General features: G+C 46.8%; 1 protein-coding gene across 7 annotated transcripts in view; it reads left to right on the top strand.

Annotated features, from left to right (window-relative positions):
- Positions 1-24,314, top strand: part of Ubr4 (ubiquitin protein ligase E3 component n-recognin 4) — a 108,052-nt gene that overhangs the window by 8,985 nt on the left and 74,753 nt on the right. For all 7 annotated transcript variants that reach the window (XM_085838763.1, XM_085838761.1, XM_085838765.1 and 4 more), the window contains exons 3-29: positions 1,078-1,181; positions 2,019-2,148; positions 2,252-2,391; positions 3,018-3,120; positions 3,242-3,383; positions 3,525-3,649; positions 6,647-6,771; positions 7,241-7,300; positions 7,385-7,575; positions 9,538-9,637; positions 9,769-9,906; positions 10,317-10,434; positions 11,243-11,430; positions 12,531-12,690; positions 12,769-12,854; positions 14,795-14,964; positions 16,040-16,322; positions 16,871-17,009; positions 17,173-17,252; positions 18,435-18,563; positions 19,201-19,383; positions 19,520-19,642; positions 19,734-19,963; positions 21,709-21,830; positions 22,502-22,599; positions 23,430-23,587; positions 24,087-24,296. In XM_085838763.1, coding sequence (XP_085694889.1) covers positions 1,078-1,181; positions 2,019-2,148; positions 2,252-2,391; positions 3,018-3,120; positions 3,242-3,383; positions 3,525-3,649; positions 6,647-6,771; positions 7,241-7,300; positions 7,385-7,575; positions 9,538-9,637; positions 9,769-9,906; positions 10,317-10,434; positions 11,243-11,430; positions 12,531-12,690; positions 12,769-12,854; positions 14,795-14,964; positions 16,040-16,322; positions 16,871-17,009; positions 17,173-17,252; positions 18,435-18,563; positions 19,201-19,383; positions 19,520-19,642; positions 19,734-19,963; positions 21,709-21,830; positions 22,502-22,599; positions 23,430-23,587; positions 24,087-24,296 — 3,835 coding nt within the window. The remainder of the gene's footprint in view (positions 1-1,077; positions 1,182-2,018; positions 2,149-2,251; positions 2,392-3,017; positions 3,121-3,241; positions 3,384-3,524; positions 3,650-6,646; positions 6,772-7,240; positions 7,301-7,384; positions 7,576-9,537; positions 9,638-9,768; positions 9,907-10,316; positions 10,435-11,242; positions 11,431-12,530; positions 12,691-12,768; positions 12,855-14,794; positions 14,965-16,039; positions 16,323-16,870; positions 17,010-17,172; positions 17,253-18,434; positions 18,564-19,200; positions 19,384-19,519; positions 19,643-19,733; positions 19,964-21,708; positions 21,831-22,501; positions 22,600-23,429; positions 23,588-24,086; positions 24,297-24,314) is intronic.

Genomic DNA, 24,314 nt, shown 5'->3' with positions numbered 1-24,314 from the left:
CTCTTGTTTTCTTTGGAATGAAGAGATTTTTGACCTTTGCTCCCCATTTGCTGAATTTTTCCACCCTTAAAGTGACCAAATCCTATTTTACATTATTTCAGAATCTTCAGGTTTCTCAGTTCTGATGAGCTCTAATTGCCCACTTAGTAAGCAGGTAAACTGGAAGCGGTCTGTGAAGTTGCTTCTGAGTAACCTTCCAGCCTAGGGTTGTTACGAGCTTGGGCCAGCTTCTGACGCAATTGCAGGTCTTGCATGACATCACTAAGGCCTGTGACAAGGAGAGGTCATTCTCTAGTGGCCAGCAGCATGAACTTCTGAGGCAAACCTCCTGACTTCACTGTCATTGTTTAACTCCAGGTAGTTTAGCGTGTGTGTCTTCAGTTTTGCTCTTCTGGCACAAAGATGAAAGTGAGGAAGGGTGTCGTGGTGGGTGTGTCTGCAGTTCCAGCACTGGGGAGTGGGAGGTGAGTGGATCAGAGTTCAGGATCTCTAGGGAATTGGAGGCCAGCCTGAAGGACTGTTTCAAAAACAAAAGGTGAAGGGCTAGAGAGGGCGAGGTGCCTAGGAACACTTGCTGCTCTCAGAGGACCCGGGTTTGTTTCCCAGCATCCATTTGTTGTCTTACAGCCATGCCTGACTTCAGTTCTAGGGGATTTGGTACCTTCTTCTGACCTCTGGCACTAGGCAAATGCCTACATGGCACTCTGTGTGTGTGTGTATGTATGTATGTATGCATATACATGTATGTATGTATGTATGTATGTACAGGCAAAACACTCGGAAACACAAAATAAATAAAACACGGTGGGAGAGAATGGTAATCCCTCTTACAGAGGTAGTCTAAGGATTAGATGAGCTGATGCATTTGAAGTTCGGGAAGTGTAGTGTGTTTCCTGTTAAAGTTATGTTAATTTCTAGTAAACACTAGATCAGTGGATGTATGAGCATTTGGCCCTTGTCATCCAGTGGGTGAGAGCTGCTGACAATGCTGAACCCGCTGTGCTAAGGGCTTGCTCTGTTGCCTTGTTGAGTGTGAGGCTGAACTGTTGGCCTTAAGTGACTGTTCTTGCTTCCCAGTTCCCCGGAACCAGCTTCAGTCGGTGGCAGCTGCCTGTAAAGTTCTCATTGAGTTTTCCCTCCTGCGTCTGGAGAACCCGGACGAGGCATGTGCTGTATCCCAGGTGAGAGCAGAGTCTCTGTTTCTGGCCCTTATTTTAAAAACAGTTGGCAGTATGGGATGGATGGAGAAGTGGGTAAACCTTTTCTGAGGCTGGCGGATAGTAATTATTTGTGGGCCATACCACGTCTGTTGCAGCTTGCCAGCAATGGTCTTCTTTATATTGCAAACCTGGGGGTGGGAGAAGCAGTGGGGAAGTGAGTGAGTGCATACTAGTAAGCTTCATTTACATGAACCAGCATTGGGTATAGTTTGCCAGCTGTAGACAGGCTAGAGTCTTTCCCAAGAATTGAGAGTTACCGTATGTGTAAGTAGGAAGCAGAGAGAAGGATGTGTGATTGACAGGGTGGCAGGCTTGAAGGAAAAGAGACCCGGTTTTATCACTCTCTGCCTATGGCTGGTTGTTGCCATGCAGGAATGGAGGTGTCAAGCTACTGTGTTGTGTATTATTGAGACTCGTGAGGTATCCATTTGTTTTAAGGCTTTGTTTTTTTATAAAAGTTAACCACAGCCTCAAGTTGAAAACAGAAAGAAAGTGATCCACTCGGAGAATAAGACTGACAGCAGCCGGTTAGGTCTTGATGAGTGTCCATTTGGGATCTTTGCTTTGGTGCTTCTCACTGAAGCTTTACTCTCCTGACCTCCACCCTCCCTTCTGGAGCCCCAGGGATTGAAACCTGGGCCAGGTGTATGCTAGCCAGTTGCTCCAGCCCTGTCCCACACTCCCACCCAGCCTTTTACATGGTAGTTACTTGTAGGAACCCAAGTCTGACCCCATACTGGTTAGAATCCCCAAAGTATAGAAGTTTCTAAAAGACATATGTGACTGTTTTATTTTCAGAAACACTTGATTCTGCTGATAAAAGGCCTGTGCACTGGCTGTAGCCGACTAGACAGAACAGAGATTATCACCTTTACAGCAATGATGAAGTCCGCCAAGCTTCCACAGACAGTGAAGACGCTTTCAGACGGTGAGTGCCCTGCACACCTGGTTCCATGACCACCTCTATGTCCACTGCTGCCTTCTGGGTACTCCCCTCATCCTCCCCCCTTTTCTGTTTCTGAATTTTATAGTGGAAGATCAGAAAGAGCTGGCCTCTCCAGTAAGCCCCGAGCTAAGGCAGAAGGAGGTACAGATGAACTTTTTGAACCAGCTGACCTCAGTTTTTAACCCTAGAACTGTACCATCTCCTCCCGTCAGTCCACAGGCTCTGGTGAGTTCTTTTGCCCAAATATCCTCATCTTCATGTGTTAAGGTAATAGAACCTGGAAAAAATTGTGTTTTATGTCTTATTTAAAAGATGCATCATACCATTTTGGTCAGGGGCAGACCATATATATGATGGTGGACCTATAAAACGTTATTTTCTAGTGTCCTGTGAACATCTTGGTTTGCGTGATTTACTCAGATACTTATACAATGACAGATTCATTCAATGAGGCATTTCTTAGAATATATTCCCAGTTAAATGACATTTCTGGGCATGGCTTCAGTGGAAAAAATCATAGAAAACAAATCATGCAAAGTGAAGCAGATGTGTACCCATCTCCCTTTGCATGGTCGGCACTGTGGCGTGCTGGTCGTTATTTCGGGCTTTCTCAGGGCAGGTGCACTGGAGCGTGTGCTGCTCTCCTCACGAGGCCTCACTCTGTGTTTGATGGGAAATAGACAGTTTCCATGCCATGTCTTGCTCTACTTTTCTTGTCATTTTGTCTGGATCAGTAGAGAGTTTCAGTGTGTAACTGAATGTCTGCGCATATCCAAGGAGCTGCCTTCTGGTAGCTAGCGGGTGCTCAGCAGCAGTCAAGTGGTCATGATCGTGCCTGTGTTCCTCTTCAGGTGGAAGGAGAAAATGATGAGCAGTCATCTCCAGATCAGGTCTCTGCTGTCAGGACCAAGAGTGTGTTCATAGCTCAGAATGTGGCTAGCCTTCAAGAGCTTGGTAAGAGTCTGGCTGCTGTTAGAGAGCTTGTCTCCCTTCTTAGAAAGTGTCTTGCCTGTGCTTTTCTGTGTGGAGGAGTACCAGGCTTCTTGTTAGAGAGTGTGCCTCTTTGTTAATCCAGGGGGTTCCGAGAAGCTACTCCGAGTATGCCTGAACCTGCCCTATTTCCTGCGCTACATCAATCGGTTTCAGGATGCTGTGGTGGCCAATTCCTTCTTCATCATGCCTGCAACAGTAGCTGATGCCACCGCTGTTCGAAATGGGTAAGGTGCTCTTTGACCTCGTACTTACATTCTAACCAGAAGGGATGTAACTGGCCAGTCTTACCCATGCTGGTTTTCTTATGAGGCCTCAGAAGGGAGTGTTTCTAGGGGCCCTCGCTGATGTCCTCTGTTGTGTTCCAGTTTTCACTCACTGGTGATTGATGTCACCATGGCCTTGGATACCCTTTCCCTTCCTGTGCTGGAACCCCTCAATCCTTCTCGTCTGCAAGATGTGACAGTGCTCAGCCTCAGCTGTCTGTATGCAGGTGAGAAGTTAGCACGCCTGTTTTACTGCTTTTTCAGGCCAACATGGATTTGATTCGAGGAAGCTGTGAGACTCCTGAGAACTCTGTTCTCCTTCCTTGGCTCTCTTACGTAAGAGACTATCTAATATCACATGAGGGCCAAGGAAAGTCATTACAGGATCTAAATGACCTACCGTTTAACTACTGGCCTTACGTGTGTGTGTGTGTGTGTGTGTGTGTGTGTGTGTGTGTGTGTGCGCGTGCATGCGCGTGAACATTTGTATACAGGTGTGTGCACATGGGCTTGCATGGATGCATGTGTATGTACAGTTGTGTATCTATGCACATATATGTGGGTGCATGTGGAGACCAGAGGTCAACTTTGGGTGTGTTCCTCAGGAGCTGTCTGTTTCTTTTTTCTATCTTGAGACATTCTCTGACTGTCCAGAAGCTCACCACATAGGCTGGCCAGCAAGCCCCAGGGATCCTCCACGCGTCAGCCTCCTCAGCTCTGAGGTTACAGACATGCCCCACTTATGCCTGACTTTCTAAAATGGGTTCTAGAGCTGGAACTCAGGGCCTCATTTTTACACCACAAGCACTTTACTGACAGCTGTGTCTGCCTGCCAAGACTTGTCTTGTGTGCTTGTTTGATTTCATAGTGTTTGAATTTATTGTATACTATATGAAAACCCACGGCTGTTCATATGTGGAGATGAGCAATGTTTGCATGTCGTCCCTGCCCAGTAGGAGCTATGGAGGATAGAGAGCCAAGTAGAATAAGATAAGACAGTGCAAGAGGGGCGCTGAAGATGCGGAGACTGTTTTGGGTGCAGATCAAGGAGAGGTTGAGTCTTGCTGTGAGATTAGATTTGATGCTAGCTTCATGGGCAGGTGGTGTCTCAAGAGTCATGAAGAGCGTTATTCACGTTGCTGTAAAGTCCCTTTCCTGCTGTTAATCAGCTTGTGATGTGGAAGTGGGGCCTGACTGCTGGTGTGTGTGTGTGTGTGTGTGTGCGCGCGCGCGCGCGCGCGCGCATGTGTGTGCACGTGCATGTGTATTTGCCTTTATGAGCATTGTAGAAGCCAATCAGTGTTAGGTATTTTCCTTTATCACTAGCTACCTTTCTAAAAATAGATTTGTATACTTTATGCATATGATTATTTTGCCTGCATATATGTGTGTGTATACATACATATATCTATAATATATGTGTATATGTATTTTATGTATATGTGTATGTGTGTGTATATACATATATATATATTATTTTTTTTAATTAATTTATTTATTTTTTGGTTTTCGAGACAGGGTTTCTCTGTGCAGTCCTGGCTGTCCCGGAACTCACTTTAGACCAGGCTGGCCTTGAACTCAGAAATCCACCTGCCTCTGCCTCCCGAGTGCTGGGATTAAAGGCGTGCCCCACCACCACCCGGCATGTAATATAGATGTGTATACATATGCATCATGTGCATGCCTGGTGCCATGTATCTCCTGGTACTGGAGTCACATGCCATTATGAATGACATGTGGGGGCTGGGATTGAACCCGGGTCTTCTGGAGGAGCAAATGCTGTGCTTAACCACGGAGCTGTTTCTCTAGCACCCCACCTTTTTTTAAAATTAGATTTCTTTATTTAGTATGCATTTGTATGTATTTCTCCCAAGTGCTAAAGACAATGGTGTGCATTGGCCTTAGAGGTTCTTTTAAAGGAGTTTGAAATGAGTGGGTACCACATGGCTTCCATGTGTGCCATTTTCTGTTTGATTCCCTACTGATAATTGATTCATTCCTTACCACCGTTGGACTATATATATGAACTAGTCTGTAGGTGTGTGTGTGTGTTTGGGTGTGTCCCTGTGTGTGCACATGGATGTTCTCCTGAGATTACATGTATAGAGGCTTGAGGTTATAATCAAGTGTGCCTTCATCTATCTTCTTGCTTATTTTTGAAACAGGCTCTTCCAGTGAAGTCACTGCTCCTTGTTTTGAGCTCCCAGGTCCTGCCTGACCCTCTTTTCCCCTGCTCTGGGCTGGTAGACCTGTGCTGTGTGCCAGGCTTTCCATGGGTGTTGGGGATCTTTATTCAGGTCCTCATGCTTGCACAGACCATGTTCCCCACACTGAGACTCTACCCACTCTCCATAGGGCTCCTCTGTATGGTGTGGCTCTGGGTTTTCACAGCTGTATGACGTCATGTGTTTACTGTTACCATAGCAAACAGAACAGTCACCACCCTAGCTCCCCTCTGCTGCTGCTTTTATCTCATTTTCCCCCTATACTTTACAACCTCCACACTTACTGCCCAGGGTATTCTGCCCTCAGTATGTCGGATATAGCCTTTTCACACTGGCTTCTACTAGCAATGTTCATTTAAGGTTCCTCTGTGGCTTCTCTGTCTTTGTGTCTTATTCAAGGGGGTGTGTATGTGTGTGTGTGTGTGTGTTATGTGTTGTGTGTGTGATGTTGGGGATGATCTCTGTGGCTTCTCTGTGTCTTATTCAAGGGTGTGTGTGTGTGTTTTGTGTGTGTGTGAGATGTTGGGGATGACCTCACTTACACCAGGCCTGTGTGCTATACTCCTATGTTTGTATATGCAGCCTTTTGATTTTTCATTTAGAGAAGTGATAGTCCAGTTGCCCATGCTGGCCAGGCATGACTTGAGCTTGTGAGACTCCTGCCTCAGACTCCTGAATATTGTGAATGTAAATGTGCCGTGCCTGGCTTTGTCTGTCATCCTGAAGGATAGCTTGCTTGTTTCCGTTTGTTGGCAGTTATAACTAGCACTTCATCAAATGATCCTGCGCAGTTAGTTTCCTGTGCGCTGTGGGTCTGCAGCTCCTTTGGGGAGTAGCTGGAGTGTAGCTGCTGGATTATATGGTAGCACTGTGTTCACACGTGCCCTTTGCAGGTCTTGCAGGAATCAAATTACAAAAGTGTTGTGGCTTAGGCGTTCCCATCTTTCCGTCTTGGGTTTGAGGCATTTTCAAGATTGGCCTCTGCCTGCTCTTTTCCAGGTGTGAGTGTAGCCACGTGTATGGCCATTCTTCATGTGGGTAGTGCCCAGCAAGTGCGGACAGGGTCCACAAGCTCCAAAGAAGACGACTACGAAAGTGATGCAGCCACGATTGTTCAGAAATGTGTAAGTCAAGTGTCACAGTCTCTACACCCCTTCCCTGGACAGTGCTTCTGAGAGGGATTCGGTCAAGGTGTTTGGCATACTTGTCTCCATACATGCTCCCCCTTCCTGTGTGGCAGCCGTAAGCCATGGAGGATTGACATTTACTTTGTAAACCATTGAGGGCTTATTGAATGCTGGTGTACTTTCAGGCAGGGTGTAGCAAATAACAGTTTGCTGTAAGTGCATAGAAAGAATTAGTTGTCATGGAAAGCCGGTTGATGCAGGGCTGGGTGTATGAGAACTCTTAAGAAGGTGTCTTGTGCTGAGGGAGATACAGGCAATGCCTCATGAGGTCAGAGACTGGTGGCAGTAGATCGCCAAGTGACCTGCAGACAGTACACTTCTTCCAATAGAGCTGGCTCAGGTAGGGTTTAGATTTGTGATGAAGACCTGACCTGCTCAGACTGTATGTCTGTTTGTTCTTGGGCAGCTTGAGATCTACGACATGATTGGACAGGCCATCAGCAGCTCCCGCCGCGCAGGTGGTGAGGTAAGAGGCATGTGAGGCACAGGTAGGTACCTTCTGTCAGGGTGGATGTCCCTGCTGATGTCTTGTTTTGTCCTTTCTCAACAGCACTTGCAGAACTTCCAGCTGCTGGGCGCCTGGTGCCTGCTTAACAGCCTCTTCCTCATACTGAACCTCAGCCCCACAGCCCTGGCTGACAAGGGGAAAGAGAAGGACCCGTTGGCTGCCCTTCGAGTCAGAGACATCCTTTCTCGTACAAAGGAGGGAGTGGGCTCTCCCAAACTGGGGCCTGGCAAAGGGTGTGTGTCTGCCTGGAAGCTCCATTTCTGAATGCTGTGCTGCGTTCCCTGTTTCACGGGGTGATGAGCTGCCCGCCCCACATCAGCGCTTGGTTACTGCCTGCTGTAGATTATTGAGGGCCTATGCATACTGAGCACACTGTCTTGAGCATTAAAGCCAGCTGGCTTCTCTGTGTCAGAGGACTCCTCTTCCAGCCGTGTGAATTTAATAGCAAAAATAGTAATAGAAGATGGTTTCCTCGCTCCATTTTCTTGCCCCAGCATCTGGATAGGTCATGGTTGGTTTTAATCCCATTTCCTCATCTGTAAAAGGAGGAAGAATGTCTGATGTATATTTAGAGTCTGCAGCAAGTTCAGATCAAAAGATGAGGTGTGCTAGCTAGGAAGTGCGTACCAGTGGTTTAGTCTCAGCACTTGAAGGCAGTGGCAGGTGGATTTCTGAGTTCAAGAACATCCAGGGCTACACAGAGAAACCCTGTCTTGAAACAAAACAGAGCAAAACAAAATAAAAGAAGATTTATCTTACGTGCGAGTGTTTTGCCTGCATGCGTAGAATTGTACCATGCGCATGCCTGGTTACCACGGAAGTCAGAGGAGTGCGCCAGGTCCCCTGGAGTGGGGCCTAGGCATGGTTGCGATTCCCTGGGTGGGTGGGTGCGTGCTGGGGACCAAAGCTCGATCTTCTGCAAAAGCAACAAGTGTTCTTAACTGCTGAGCCAGCTCTCTTTATTTATATGGGTGTTTTGTGTATGTGTGTGTGTTTGTGTGTATGTATGCATATATGTATGTATGTATGTATATATACCATAGGCATTCCTGAAGACCAGAAGAGGGCTTCAGATTCCCTGGATCTTAATTGCTGAGCCACCTCTCAGTTCTGTCCCTCTTCCTCTCCTTGTTTTGTTTTGAGATATGGTTTCTAATAGCCTAGCTGGCCTCACATTTGCTATGTAGCTGATAGCCTTCATGAAGCTCCTGGTCCTTCTGCCTACCCTCCCAAGTACCAGATTTTCCAGGGATCTGCCATCACTTCCATTTTGGCTTTTATTTACTAAGGGAAAAAGTAGCAACCAGCAAGTCCATTATGGGTTGTCACAATTATTGTGAAGAAAAGAGGCCAGAGCAAGAGGCTGCTAGGAGCCGTGTTGTGTTTGGATAGGGATAGATAGATCAGGGTGAGGTGGAAGTAGAAATATTTAGCATCAGCGGGACTCTGTCATCAGACCTTTTCCATGGGGAGCCAGAGAACTAGCTCAGCTAGGCGTGTTTGCACTCATGTGGACGGACCTACGTCCAGTTTTGAGAACCCATGTACGAGTGTAAATCTAGCACTGGAGAGGTGGAAACTCGCCTCTGAGGAACAACATCCAGGGACCTTTTACCTTTATGCTTATTTCCCATTGTGAGTGTGTGTGTTTAGGAGTGGTGTGTGCATGTGCAGTGAGTGGTACGTCGTGGAGGTCAGAATACAGCTTGGAGGAGTTGATTCTCTCCCTTTCATTATGTGGTTCCTGGGGATAGAACTCAAGATTATTACTAGGCTTGGCAGCAAGCACTTTTACATTCTAAAGCCATCTTGCCAACCCTCAAAAAAAAATACCTCTTTAAAGTTTAATCATCATTTTTTGATCAACACCTTTGAAGTGATGTGAAATAGTATGAAATAGTTTCATTTGGAAGAAGTTCTTGCTATGAAGCCTGTCGATCCTGTGAAAGTTCATACATGGGCTTTGGTGTTTGTAAGCTGTAGTGCTAGGGTGATGTGCATGCGTGCATGGTGTGTGTGTGTGTGTGTGTGTGTGTGTGTGTGTGTGTGTGTAGTAGTAGTAGTCTATCCTCAGAGGGAAGTTTGTAGATCTGTAAAGGTGTCTGGGATGCCAGTTTGGCAGGATAATGGCCATTTCTGAGGTTGTGATTCATTGCTAATGGTTTTTAAGTCTGAGCTTCTGATAATTTGTATAGGCATCAAGGATTTGGGGTACTCTCGGTGATACTGGCAAACCATGCCATCAAGCTGCTGGCATCTCTCTTTCAAGACCTGCAGGTGGAGGCACTCCACAAGGTGCGGAGGCTCTGGAATCCTCGGGTTGGTTGCTGGGGCGACTTGGGATGCTAACTAGAGCATCAGTAAGGTTTTTTTTTTTTTTTGCCTAGAGTAATATGACTAATATGCTTTGATTTTGTTATCATCAGGACTGGGAGACAGACGGCCCCCCTGCAGTCCTGAGTATTATGGCCCAGAGCACCTCCACACAAAGGATTCAACGGCTGATTGACTCTGTCCCGCTGACAAACCTGCTTTTGACTTTACTTTCAACTTCATACAGAAAGGTGGGTGGGAGTTAAGCCATTCATGAATTGGAGTAAAGCGGACAGAGACCATGATGTTTAAGAACGCAGACTGTGGTGGTGGTTTTAGAATGGAATCCTCCCTAGACTCCTCCTCTTCTCTTTCTGTCTCCCTTTTTTAAGGTCTCTGTTGCCTAATCTGGGCTAGCATTCCTGTATGCAGTTGGTCCTCCTGCTTTAGCCTCTTCGGCTTATAGGCACATGATGTCACTTTACTGATCTTGACATAGTATAGTTTGTGGTGCTTTGGGAGTGGTTATTGATTGCCAGTTTTAGCTGTCTGCTGACCCTGGTGGTCCATCGTGACACATCTGAAGCAGAAGCATGGTGGACACTCCAGCTCCTGGCTCTGTCTCTGGGCTCATGTGCTCTTCACGCTTGTGTTTCCCTAGGCGTGTGTCCTGCAGCGGCAGAGGAAGGGCTCCATGAGCAGTGATGCCAGCGCCTCCACCGACTCCAACACGTACTATGAGGATGACTTCAGTAGCACAGAGGAAGATAGCAGCCAAGGTAGCCAGAGATAGCCCCTCTGCCCTCTCTTTTATGTATTCTCAAAATGGTGTGCTGTTTAGGAGCAGCTTGAGGGTCAGAGAGTGGTGGGAAAGTGCTTGCCTAGAGTGCATGAAGCCTGGGCTAGATCCCCTCCACGCCATAAACCAGGCGTGCTAACACTCCTGTAGTCCCAGCACTGTGAGGCAGGAAGAGCAGATGCTCACGGTCAGTACTGATGGACTTTACTGGATCGGAGGCTGGCCTGGGCTGGACAGTGAGTGGAGTGTCAAAGGTGAAATGCTAATGACTGCTCCTTTGTTCCCTATGCTGGGACCTCTGTCCTTCCTGCACAGGTCAAAAGGCCATGTGGCAGGGATTTGGTTTAACCATGGGCTTGTAGCTGAGGAGCACATAGGGAGGAGCTGAAGATGTGTAGAGGGGTGGTCTCTGGTTTTTGTTTGTTTGACTTTTTTCCATGCTCAAGTGTGTGGAGCAATGTGAAACCCCAAGGGGCACGATTCTTACCATCTTGGGTGATGAAACTTGCTTGCTCTTATAAATGTTTGGCCCCTTTCCAGGCAGGGAGATAAGAGGACATGGCTTCTCTTCTGTTGTTGGACCTCGTAAGAAATCAGTTTTACTGCATTGTAACCCAAGTATAATAAGGTGGAAGCACTTGTTTATCCATTTAGATCTTGACAGATTGACAGGGTCAGTTCCTGTCCTCAGCATCAGGATGGCCTGTGATCTTTGACCTCAGCAGCTATAGAAAAACAGGTTCACACACATAAAAATTGCATTTTTGTGATATGCTCTTTCTCTTCAGATGATGACAGTGAGCCTATTTTGGGGCAGTGGTTTGAGGAGACCATCTCTCCCAGTAAAGAAAAAGCTGCGCCTCCACCTCCTCCACCACCCCCTCCCCTGGAGAGCTCTCCTCGGGTTAAAAGCCCCAATAAACAGGCATCTGGTGAGAAGGGCAACATCTTGGCCAGTCGCAAAGATCCTGAGTTGGTAAGAGTGGTTTCTGAGGTTCCGTGGGAGAGATTACTTGATTAGAGTGAGTGGTTGAGCTGTGAAGCAGATGTCGTCTGAGCTAAAGCATTTATAAGTTGGATACCGCAGTACTTAGCTCTGTCTCTGCAGGACTTCAAGTAATAATCATGTCATTAAATAGCATGCTTCCAGTACTGACAGTTACTAGCACAGTCTCTAGGAATAAATAAGTAGAAGTTGATTTGAACCTTACTGGTCCTGGGCCAGAGTCTGAATGTGTCCTTGTTGGGGAGTGACTGTACTTGCCCTGAAGGCATTGTGAAAGAGTGTTTTCAAAGTCTCTAGCATAGGTTTGGTGCATCATAAATACTTACTTATTGATTCAACCAATAGTCATTGATTTTCTTCTGTATTTCAGCCCCTATTCTGATAGTTTATCAGAGTAATGAGTCAGGTACAATTCTTTAACGTAGCCTTACATAGCTTCATGTCAAGGTTATGGGCATAAAACATTTATATGTATTTTTTCTATTTTTTTAAATATTTATGTATATGAGTACATGGTAGCTCTTTTCAGACACACCAGAAGAAGGCATCAGATCCCTTTATGGATGGTTGTGAGCCACTATGTGGTTGCTGGGAATTGAACTTAGGACCTCTGGAAGAGCAGCCAGTGCTCTTAACCACTGAGCCAACTCTCTAGCCCTTATCATCATTCAATAATTAGTTTTTACAATAATGACAAACTGATTTAATAATAGAGAGAGAAGTGAGAATATGGGTATGTATAGTAATAATTGTGTACTAATCAGTGTGTAGTGATCATTGATGTAGGGTCAGTCTTCAGTATGTTACTGGTACCGCCTTGAGGGTCAGGGATGGGATCAGCTCAGAGGTCCTCCTTACACAGTGTTTTCTGAGGTTGGCTGCATGGAGTGGGTCTGCCCTTCTGTGCAGCTAGTTTCATCAAGGACATTCCCACTAGGAGACTTAGTGTGAGAGCCTTCACTTTTGGCATGGAGACAGACGTACGGGCTTGTATGATTCTGGTTGAATTCAGGGTTGGCAGAAGCTTTATCCCTCACGACACTGCTCTGAGTTGTTTCTGTTCCTTGTAGTTCTTAGGTCTGGCTTCCAACATCCTGAACTTTATCACGACTTCCATGCTGAACTCTCGAAACAATTTCATCCGGAACTATCTGAGCGTCTCTCTTTCAGAGCACCACATGGCCACTCTGGCCAGCATCATTAAGGAGGTGGACAAAGATGGACTCAAGGGTCAGTGGAAAGGCTGGGTGCTGCTGCAGGGCACTTAGGGTTCCAAGTTCCCAAGTAACTGTCTCCCTCTGTCCAAAGGGTCATCAGATGAGGACTTTGCTGCTGCTCTCTATCACTTCAACCACTCGCTGGTGACTTCTGACCTACAGTCCCCGAGCCTGCAGGTGGGTGTGCACTGTTGCTGCCCAGGAGGGAGCACTTCACGCTATCCCTGGAACGTGGTGGCTCTCATCACTGAAGGATGCTTTGTCCTGACTCTCTGCTGGGCACAGCTGTGCCTGGGTGGTCTGTGTTGCCCCGTGTAGAGGTTAGGATCGATGGAAGAAAAAGATGTTCTTTCCCCAAGTCATGAAGGTTAAGGGAAGAAAACAGATAAACTCCCAGTGCTTCTCATAGTAGACCAGTAGGTGGTACTCACCAAAAGCTATTTATTTACAGCATATGATTGATAAATGTTCACCGGTCTTTGGGGAAGTACAAAGTAAAAGGCACTTTCAAGGAGCATTCAGATCACAAGAGACATGTTCTCCTTTACAAACTATCATCAAAACTGAGTCCAGGCATGCAACTGCACAGCTCTCCCACCAAAGAAGGTGGCGTCTCGATCCTAAGGCCCCATTTGTTTACTTTCATGTGTCTCTAATCTCCACTTTAAGCACAGCTTTAGTGTGTAGTGAGTGGCGTGCTGTGCTCGTGTGCTTGACTTTGATTAGTGCTAATCATGCAGTGTCTGGCTCGGTCTGTAGTGGGCGTTTCTGGAACCTTTACTTAGCTGCTCTCTGACACCCCTGTGCTCGCACTATACCGCCTGAGTCATCTCTGTTCCACTGAGGTACATTTGAGTTGGGGCCAGGCTCATTGCATTCAAGATATTGCTGTGGTCGTTTTTATTCGTGTTAGCTGTTCTGTGTGACAGAGACTGCTTCTCCTGGGGCTGTCACTTGGAGTAAAATTGCCAGGTCTTACGGGGCGAGCGTAGCTCGTCAGACTGCACTGCTGTTTTCACTCCAACCAGCAAGGTGTCAGGTCGTGGGGATTCACATCCTTTTCTCATATTTGGTAGCATTCATGTTTTGATAACTTGGTTTGTTTTTAGTAAGACTAGACTTCTCTGTAGTTATGGTTGACTTGGGACTTGATACAGCCTAGCCTGGTCTCAGACTCTGGGCAATCCTCCTGCAGTAGCCTAGGATTACAGGCACGTGTCATTGCACCCAACTGCTCACTTTTTGTAATGAGCAAAGTTAGCCTTTCCTAATATTTAGTGTACACAAAGATTCCTGAGGAGATGTTAAAAATTCATAATCTGGGATGGAGGATAGCTCAGTGGCATAGCCTCTGTCTAATCGTCCAGCCCTGGTCCTGATCCCAGCACCACAAACGAAAGGATGATTTCCTCTGGATCCTCCTTCTGGTGCCATTGCATCAGGTGGGGCTCCAGTAGTTTGACCTGAGACTATCTTGAAAGTTCATCTGTCAACTGTTAATTATTTCAGCGCCTAAGGCTGAGCAGGAGGGTTGCATATTGAAGGCTATCCTTGGCAACATTGTGAGGCTCTTAATTTCAATCCAAATAAAACAATTATTTCTGCAGATTACAGATGCACTATATTTTAGGGGCTTGTCAGTTTCTCCAAAAGGGAAAGGTTTTTTTCTTGTTTAAGAAGATAGTTGTGAAGTTTATTAATACTTGCCTACTGTTAAGTGAAACATTTTGTTTTGGCTGGAAGGAAGTTTCAGTGAGCAATGAGAGCACTGTTTTAGAGTGTGGCCTGCAGAGGCCTCCCAGACCATCTGAAGCTGCTCCTTCCAGTGCTCCGCCCTTTCCTCAGATTGCAGTTTATGGAGGGAAGCTTCCGAGTTCACACTGTCTCGTCCTGCCGAGAATAGAGGTGAAAGGCAGCTCAACTGCAGGGGTGATTAGGGTTCATCTGATTTTTCTAATTTGTTGAACAACAGGATTTTTCTCCAGATTTCTTCTAGACACACTCTGCCAAATTCTTTATTCATCATCCGAAAAGGAGCATAGGTGATGTACACACACCCCTTTGACTTACTTGTTCTGTGTCTCTTTTCTCATAGTCTGCTCTGTCCTTTGTTTCAGAACACACTGCTCCAGCAGCTGGGAGTTGCTCCTTTCTCCGAAGGCCCTTGGCCCCTGTACATTCACCCCCAAGGCCTCTCTGTGCTTTCTCGCCTCCTGCTTATCTGGCAGCATAAAGCTGGAGCACAAGGTGACCCTGATGTCCCTGAATGCCTGAAAGTGTGGGACAGGTAAGGCCCTAACACAAGGTCTGTGGTGATTGAGTACCGTGTTCAGGTTGGTTGGCAATCTGGCTGTGAGAATCTGCTTTGTGTGTTTAGGGGGGTGGAGAGGTGATGGGGGAGTTTGGTAGATGTGCCGTTAAATGTTAATCAGCCTGGTCTGGGAAGAGATGCCTTCTGTAGCCAGATTTAGTGATCTGTAGGGAGATGGAGTGGTCATTGTCATTCAGAGCCCAGATTCCAAAGATGACCAGTTTCCTGAAAGAGAGAGGCTGAGCTGCCCTTGGTGTTTCCTACAGGAGCCTACGTGGAGCGGCTTGCTGCCATTTTTGGATAAATTTTAAAGAACTTGTTTCCTTGGGGGAGGGAAGCTAAGCTTAATCACCTAAATCCCCCTTAGATGGACTTTTTTTTTTTTTTTTGGCTGTTTTGTTTACATGGTTAGGCTTCAAAGCAGTTTGTTTTCCTAAAAGGCTTTGCTCTTCTATCCCTCAGCCCAGGATCAAATAGCTGTAATGTTGGATTTTCGAGATCATAGCCCTCTTTGAATGCCAGAGGGCCACTGTTCTTCATGGCACAGTCGTTCAAGAAGGCTCTGGGAGCTAGGGATGGAGGAAGGGTTCCTTATTAACGCACAAATCTCTTTCCTAAAAGCCAAAGGACATGCAGACAGTTGGCTGTGCTCACTCCTTTTTGTATAACGCTCCCTGACAAGTTCTTGAATATTGTAGCATCTCCTTTCTTTCTCCCTTTCTTCCTGGGTCCCACTGGCTTAGAACTCTGCGCCCGTGTGTGTGTGTGTGTGTGTGTGTGTGTGTGTTGTTGATCACTTGTATCACATCATTGTTGTAGAGGTCAGTTGGTTCGTTCTAATGATGTGAGACCCGGGGTTGGGACAAGGGGTGGCAGGCTTGGTGGCGAGCATCTTACCCCCACTGAGCCATCTTGCTGGCCTACATCTGACTTTTGGCTTTTCTGCACCAGTTTTGTTCTTTAACTTGTTCTCCTTGCAGCATTAGGTGTTGCAGTCTTGGGGCTTTTCTGGGGTCTCTCCACCAGATATGCTCCCCTTTCTCTGCTCCAGGTTTTTAACTACCATGAAGCAGAACGCACTGCAGGGGGTGGTGCCCAGTGAGACAGAAGACCTGAACGTTGAGCACCTGCAGCTGCTGCTGCTCATCTTCCACAGCTTCTCTGAGAAGGGCCGCAGAGCCATCTTGACCATGCTTGTGCAGAGCATCCAGGAGCTGAGTGTTAACATGGAGGTGCAGATGCGCTCTGCACCGCTGATCCTGGCCCGCCTCCTCTTGATCTTCGACTACCTACTTCATCAGTACTCCAAAGCCCCTGTGTATCTGTTTGAGCAGGTGAAGACCCACACTCTCTCCTTGTTCTCCTGCCAAGAGCTCCATTCTTTGCAGGCAATAAAGTTTTATCTGTGGTTGTGAAGGCTTTATGGGTAGGGCTACCCAAGCCTTTGGAATTGGCCTTTCTGTTTGGTTTGGAGTGCTAACCAGGGTCTACTCAGTGACTGCTGGATGATGGCTATGTTTGTGTTTTTTCTCATCCACCCTGCATTTCCAGTAGCAACAGTGTCCTCAGCCTTGCCCCTGTCTCATTATTAGTGTCTGAGGCAGGGTCCCGCAGTGAATGCCGTCATTATAGTCTTCTGTGAATACACACAGGAGGGTGGTTAAGAGGTGCTGTGCTCAGCAGGTCTTAAACCTGTACATGGAGCAGCATCCCCCCGATGCACTATAAAAAGTGCTTTCCAAAAGAAACTACAGAAAAATCTTCAAGATTTCATGCTCATTTGATGCTGCAAGTTTTGATATTGCTACATATGTTATTATCCCTGGTGTGAAAAGCATACTGGTGACTGTATATCCTTACCTCAGATGTCTGTGATTCAAAGGTGCAGCACAACCTGCTAAGTCCCCCTTTTGGGTGGGCAAGTGGATCCCAAGACAGCAGCAGCCGCCGCCGAGCCAACACTCCTCTGTATCATGGCTTCAAGGAAGTAGAAGAAAATTGGTCCAAACATTTTTCATCAGGTCAGAAGGAAGATTGTCAGCAAGAGGGTGATGACATCCTGGTCTTTGTTGGTGGAGGCTTGGTGACTCTAGCAGGCACTTTGGCCCCACAGGTGGTTTAGAAAGTTTTAGACATTGACTTCCATGGGCCTCACGCTTGCTTAATAAGATCATCCTTTTCCAGATGCGGCCCCACAACCCAGGTTCTACTGCATCCTGTCCACAGAGGCCTCCGAGGAGGATTTGAACCGGCTGGATTCTGAGGTACTGGGAAGTTTGTTTTTTCTGTCTGTCTGTCTTTCTTTTCTTCCTTTCTTTCTTTCTTTCTTTCTTTCTTTCTTTCTTTCTTTCTTTCTTCCTTTCTTCCTTTCTTCCTTTCTTCCTTTCTTCCTTTCTTCCTTTCTTCCTTTCTTCCTTTCTTCCTTTCTTCCTTTCTTCCTTTCTTCCTTTCTTCCTTTCTTCCTTTCTTCCTTTCTTCCTTTCTTCCTTTCTTCCTTTCTTCCTTTCTTCCTTTCTTCCTTTCTTCCTTTCTTCCTTTCTTCCTTTCTTCCTTTCTTCCTTTCTTCCTTTCTTCCTTTCTTCCTTTCTTCCTTTCTTCCTTTCTTCCTTTCTTCCTTTCTTCCTTTCTTCCTTTCTTCCTTTCTTTCTTTCTTTCTTTCTTTCTTTCTTTCTTTCTTTCTTTCTTTCTTTCTTTCTTTCTTCTTCTCCTCTTCCCTTTTTCCCTCTAAGAGTTAGAATCCTTCTGTATGCTATTAAGGTAGCTTCAAATGCCTGAGGGAGGCCAAGCAGTCATCCTGCCTCAGCTTCCTGAGCAATTGGGGTTATAAGGTTTGCCATGCCCTGCCCTGCTCAAGATTTGAAAGCCATTTTTACATGTGGGTCGGATGCCCTCCATTCTCCACATGTGGAGCAGGCACTTTCCTCTCTGCACATGTGGGACAGCCACCCCACAGATGCTAAGTTGCGGATGGGTAACGTCTTTCTGTTACGAGGAAATTTGGCCTGTGTTGGCCTTTGAATGTCTAAAAGGAAAACATCAGAAACCTAAATCAATTAGTAAAAATGGTTGCTGTCCTCTGTCATTCTAAAGCCTGTCACTGTATGCATGTATTAATACGTAGGCTTAAGTGTGAAGGGAGCCCACAACTGCCAGTCTGCTGCAAGAAGGGACTAGTTAAGGATGAGGTGGGATGTTTTTATAGTTAGAAGGCTAAGTTTTTATGTAGGGCCAGGAGGAGTAAATGTTTCAATATGAAGAAAAGAATTGTCTGGGTTTTTTTTTTGTTTTTTTTTTTTTTTGTTTGTTTTTTTTAAATTTTCTGAGACAGGGTCATTGTACAGTCCACTGGCCTGGAACTCAAAGAGATCCCCTGCCTCTGCCTGAGTACTGGGATCAGAGGCGTGTATCAGCACACATGTATTGCTTTTGGTCTTTGTTGGTATTAGGCATGTGAAGTTCTTTTCTCCAAGCTTGTCAAGTACGATGAACTTTATTCCTCACTGACTACCCTGCTTGCGGCTGGATCTCAGCTTGATACAGCCAGAAGGAAGGAAAATAAGAACGTGACAGCCCTGGTAAGATGGTGGACACTGGGAGGGGCTGGGTGTGTATGTGTGGTGACCCCTCATTCTATTGAAGTTTCCTCTGGGCCTGAGCTATGTATTCAGTGTTAGTTTGCAAAAGCAACTGGTTCTATAGCATTTCTACATAGTTCTCATGGTTCTGTCAGCTATAATTTTTTTGGGGGGGGTGGAACTTGACATTGAGAGAAATGTGACTTTGAGGGTTAATAGCTGCCCAAGTGTCACTTCACTGCCTGATTGTTGTGTCACGGCAGAAGCCTCACACTTGAGCTTTTATGAGCCTTGTGAGTGCTTGTGGATTTCTCGAATTCTCAGAACAATTCTTAAAAGTTGAGGCTGTTTGTTAACGGGCTGGCTGATTGTGGTCCTGCCCAGGTCCCTGTCCTCTCTTTCTTGGTTAGATGGTAAAGTACTGGGGAACCAGAGCTGTCTACAAGCATCCTTCAGCTTCTAAGTGTACTAGCAAATATGCCTGTTTGACTTAGTGCGTGTGTGCTAAGATGCTCTAGCAGGCCTCTCAGTTCACAGTAGACACAGGGTCTGCCTGGAAGTCTGCCTTTGGAACACTTGTTACCTTAGGGAGATCTGAGCATGTCACATGGTTCCACTGCTCTGTTCACCTCCTCAGGAGGCCTGCGCCCTGCAGTATTACTTCTTGATTCTCTGGAGGATCTTAGGAATTTTGCCACCTTCAAAGACTTACATGAACCAGCTGGCCATGAACTCACCTGAGATGAGTGAATGTGACATCTTACACACTCTGCGATGGTCGTCTCGCCTCCGGATCAGTTCCTATGTCAGCTGGATAAAGGTGCCAAAGGGGAGCTCAGCCTGCTGTGGGGAGCTTCACAGGCCACTTGCTTCGTCCTCTGGGGGCTTCTAAAGTTAATGAAAGCTTTGGACTTTCCAGGTTGTTTTTCCTAAACTCACTCTCTTGCTCTCCATAGGATCACCTTATCAAACAAGGCATGAAGCCCGAGCATGCGGGCTCTCTTGTAGAGCTGGCTGCCAGCAAGTGTGGCTCAGTGAAGTACGATGTTGAGATTGTAGAGGAGTACTGTGCCCGACAGGTATTCTGGGTTCTGCTTGCACTGACAGAACTGGGCTCTGCCAGAGCCTGTCGGCACAGCTAATTAATTAACATCCTGGGTGTCTTTAAAGATCTCGTCCTTCTGCTCCATTGACTGCACTGCCGTCCTCCAGTTGCATGACATTCCTAGTCTGCAGTCCATCTACACCCTGGATGCTGCTGTCTCGAAGGTCCAGGTCTCTCTGGATGAGCACTTTTCTAAGATGGCCGCAGAGACCGATCCCCATAAGTCATCTGAGATCACCAAGAACCTCCTTCCAGCTACGCTGCAGCTCATTGACACCTATGCCTCATTCACCAGGTGTGGAGACCAGCACTCTCTGAAAGATCCCTGTGTCTGTGTGTATCCTTTTCTTGTGTGTGAACTTTGTGTTTTCCCTTTGGTGCAGGATGTGAAAGGGGGATGGAGAAGTTTCAGTCAGCTCCTGAGTCCCAGGATATTTCATTTTTATAATTTCACCAAGTCCTGTGCCTGTCCAGCTCTGGGCTGCAGAGAGGCCAGGTGTTTTTCTAAGCATCTGTTCTCTGTGGGAATGAAGTCCTTGCAGGCCTTGATTGCACGGACCCAGACCTAGGACCAGTTGTTGATTCTCTGTGAAGCAAACAGTCTTACTCTGTGCTCTCCTCTGGAGCTTGAGGCAGTCCTGTGGTCTCAGCCGCCCAGATGGGGGCTTGCAGAGACAAATATTCCTTAGTGGGTTAGAGGCCATTTCAAGCTGTTCCCTTTCTTCAGCAAACATTGAAATTTGTACATTCTATAACACTTGCTCAGCAGTTGATATTTAAAAATCTAAAGTTAATTTTCAGTATATACAAATTGGAGATTACCCACAAATTGAGATTCCCGGTTTTCCCTAAATAGCAACTGGGAGACTCTGTCTTCAGTACTTGGAGAGGAAGGCAGGAACATTGAGGCCTGGTGGCCTGCACTGGCAGTCTTAACACTGGCAATCTCAGCAACAGGAGGCCTGGCAGTTGACTCAGCTGCATGCAACCTTGACTTTCTGCTCTCTGTCCCCAGAAGTGCCTGTGAGCAAGTGTGAGTAGGCTGGCAATGCTGGCCTCAGCACAGCCAGTCTGGTGGGCAGGGAGCAGCTTGTCCTTGCAGCAGGTCCTGCCTGGCCATCTCACTGCAATGCCATCTGGTCCCTGGCATCTCATTGTTCAATTCCTGTTCTATGGTGATTATTCACTGATCTGGGACCTGGATTGTTGTAACTTAAGAAATCCCATCTCTTAGTGTCTAATGCCTTGTATAATAAGGGCTGTTGCTGGAGGCAACTATATTGAACAAACATGAGGCATAACTAGATACCAAATGTCCTACTGTGTGCCAGGCATCGTTCTGGATGTTGGTGTGCTGTCGCAGCCGTGACTAAGCATGGGCCTGCCCTCTGCAGAACCTGGGCTTCTGTCTGCCCCCTGGGCCAGTGCCTCCCCAAACTGAACCGCTGCTGGGTTTTCTGTGCCTAATAAGTTGGGAAATGCTTTATAGATTAATGCTGAACAGGCTTTGTTTTCTGTTGTTTATTTCTACCTCTATCTATCTATATATCTATCTATCTGTCTGTCTGTCTGTCTGCCCATCCATCCATCCATCCATCTGTTTTTTTTTCAAGAAATAGTTTCTCTGTGTAGCCCTGGCCGCCTTAGAACTCACTCTGTAGACCAGGCTGGCCTTAAACTCAGAGATCTCCCTATCTGTCTCCTGAGTGCTGGGATCAGAGGTGTGTGCCACCATCATCTGGCTTACTTTTTAAAATACAGTCTCTGTGTGTGTGTGTGTGTGTGTGTCTGTCCGTTGATGACCTTCCAAGAAGGGGAAAGAGGATAGGCATATTAAGGATCCTATATGAAGTCATGTTTTGCGAGCCTTTCTGAGGGTGGCCTGTGTGGGAAATAGTTGCTCAAGAAGGAGCTGGCACTGTGACTTGTCCTTAAACAGATTGGAAATAGATGCAGGGTCTTCGGCTTCTCTAGGGTTAGTTTCTTCTGAGCATTGTGGGACCTTATTCCTACAGCTTTTCCTTCCTCCTTTCCCTTCAGAGCCTATCTGCTGCAGAACCTTAATGAAGAGGGATCCACTGAGAAGCCCTCACAGGAGAAGCTACACGGCTTTGCAGCTGTCTTGGCTATCGGCTCTAGTAGGTGCAAGGCAAACACACTGGGTAAGTGACCACAGTGACCACAGTGCTTCTGGGCGGTGACAGTAGTAGTTCTTCACTCCCTGCCTACTAGCCTTCCTGGAGCCACCTTGACTGCTGGGCATTTCTGTGGGCGTATCTGCTTGGCTCTTGCAGTAACTCTTGTGTAGTTTCTCCAGTTTACTTACAGAGAGATGGAGGTATAGGACAAGTTCATTACTCATGACTCCTTTGCAGTCAGTGAAGCTGAAATCGAAAGCAAGCGCAAGCAGCTAGTTCTTCACTTTTGGAGTCTTACAACTGCTTCCCTGAATGAAGTGCATAGGGATTCATGATCCCTGCCATCAGGATTTGACTTGTGGGGTTTGGGAAGGGGTTCAAAGCAACACTTCTTCTGAGACTGGGGTGGAGGCAGCAGGGCTGATGGCGACTGGACCTGGCATGCTAAGATGCTTCTCTCCTTTGTTTTCGGTTGTCATCCTTCCTTGTGAGATTAGACTGTGATTGGTGGGAATGAGAGCCCCACTGCTGCGATTGTTAGCTGCTGGGTAATTAGCTGCGTCTTAGACATCATTTGGCTGCTGGAATAGCCATCTCAGCTGCCTTAGTAATGGTTCTGACATATGGGGCTGCTTTAAGTACTCTAGCATTCCTTCTTTCTTGCGATGATTGCTCATATTTACTGTCGCCTGCAGGACCAACTCTAGTGCAGAATTTACCGTCATCAGTGCAGTCTGTCTGTGAGTCCTGGAATAACATCAATACCAATGAGTTTCCCAACATTGGATCCTGGGTGAGTCCCTTTGGGATCCAGGGCTACTACTGAGTGCTAAACCACTCTATATGTTCTATTCTTCCTCTTTAGGCTTGAACTGACTCCTTGTAGATCTCTTGTTACCTTTCTGGTTACAGCTGAGTCAGTAGTCAGTGTGTTTGATTCCCCAAGTATTCTCCGGTGGTCCCTTTGCTTTGCAGTCCATGTTACCAGAGCACAGACCACTGTATTTCTCTGAGCCTTGCCTATGTCACCCGTGAAACTCTGGTTCTGTGTGATGTGCTGTTACGGGTTAGGCTACACGTATGTTAGTGTGTCATAAACTCTCTGCTATGAGTTTGTGCAGCAGACCGCAGCAGACCTTGGGCTTTCTGAGCCGTCGGTGCTGTGGGGTGCTTGTGTCTGTCCCACTCACACGACCTCTGCAGACAGATTATTCTTTCCTTAAAGTTCTTTAGAGAAGCGAGGTGCGATCTATCTTCTCTTGGCTTCACAACTGTGACCTATTGATAGCGCCTAGCAATGTTCCTAAGGATAATTAATGTCTGCGTAGTGAGGGCCAAACACATTGCAAAGTCCAGATCCTTCCTAACGATTAGAGACAAGCAGTTTTACTGTTACACGCTCAGATCAATTGGAGGGAGTATCAAGTGTTGTATTTATCTGTTAACCTGTTCTAATGAAATTAGGCTGACTCCTCCCCTCAGCTCAGTGCCCTCAGGAGCCTGTGGACAGTAGAGTGGAGGCGACTGTTTACAAACCTTAGTGAGGCCCTAGCTCATGGTAGATTTTTTTCTAATTTGTGTCATTGGATTTTGTCCATTACACCCTTGATTCTTTTCCTTCAGCGCAATGCATTTGCCAACGACACCATCCCGTCTGAGAGTTACATCAGTGCTGTGCAGGCTGCTCACCTGGGGACTCTGTGTGGCCAGAGTCTGCCCCTGGCGGCTTCCCTGAAACATACCCTCCTCTCCCTGGTCAGGTTGACTGGGGATCTGATTGTGTGAGTACTCAGGGTCTGGAGCCCAGGCCCCTGTGTCCATGGTGGTTGTGCTGTCTTGTGGCTGGAGGAGCAGAGTACAGTGGAGGTGATAGTAATTTTACTCCCAAGTGTTTGCTAGAATCAAGGAGTGGGGCCGGCCACCAGATGTACAGTTTGTCTTCCTGTACTCGGGTCGCAGGGGAATCATGTTGCATTGCCTTCAAAGTGGTCCAGATTCCTGACTGTTGTAGAATTTCCAAGGATGGATTGCTTTTTCTGGTTTTAGTTTCTTTTATTCTTTTTATGCATATGTATCTTACTTTTTAAGTGAATTGTTATATGGAAATGATTTTTGCTTCTGACAGTGAGGGGGAATATGAAATGGTATGGGTATGTGCAGATAAGAAATAGCTGTCAAAGAGGGAAAAAGACTAAACTAGAAGCTCTCCACAGTTGGCCAGCCCTGGCCTTGTAGCATTTCAAGACAAGTCCCTTCATTTTCTCCATCCCTTGGCTGCAGGTGGTCAGATGAGATGAACCCAGCACAGGTCATCCGGACTCTGCTACCGCTTCTCTTGGAGTCAAGCACAGAGAGCGCTGCTGAGATCAGCAGTAACTCTCTGGAACGCATCTTGGGACCCGCGGAGTCTGATGAGTTCCTGGCTCGTGTGTATGAGAAGCTGATCACGGGATGTTACAACATTCTGGCCAACCATGCAGATCCCAACAGGTGAGCAGGTGAAAGAGC

Source organism: Mus caroli, unplaced genomic scaffold (assembly GCF_978045245.1).
Source record: "Mus caroli unplaced genomic scaffold, Mus_caroli_1 scaffold_6, whole genome shotgun sequence".
NCBI lineage: Eukaryota > Metazoa > Chordata > Mammalia > Rodentia > Muridae > Mus > Mus caroli.
The sequence above is the reverse complement of the archived record's forward strand: the minus strand, read 5'-3'. Positions and strand labels throughout refer to the sequence as shown.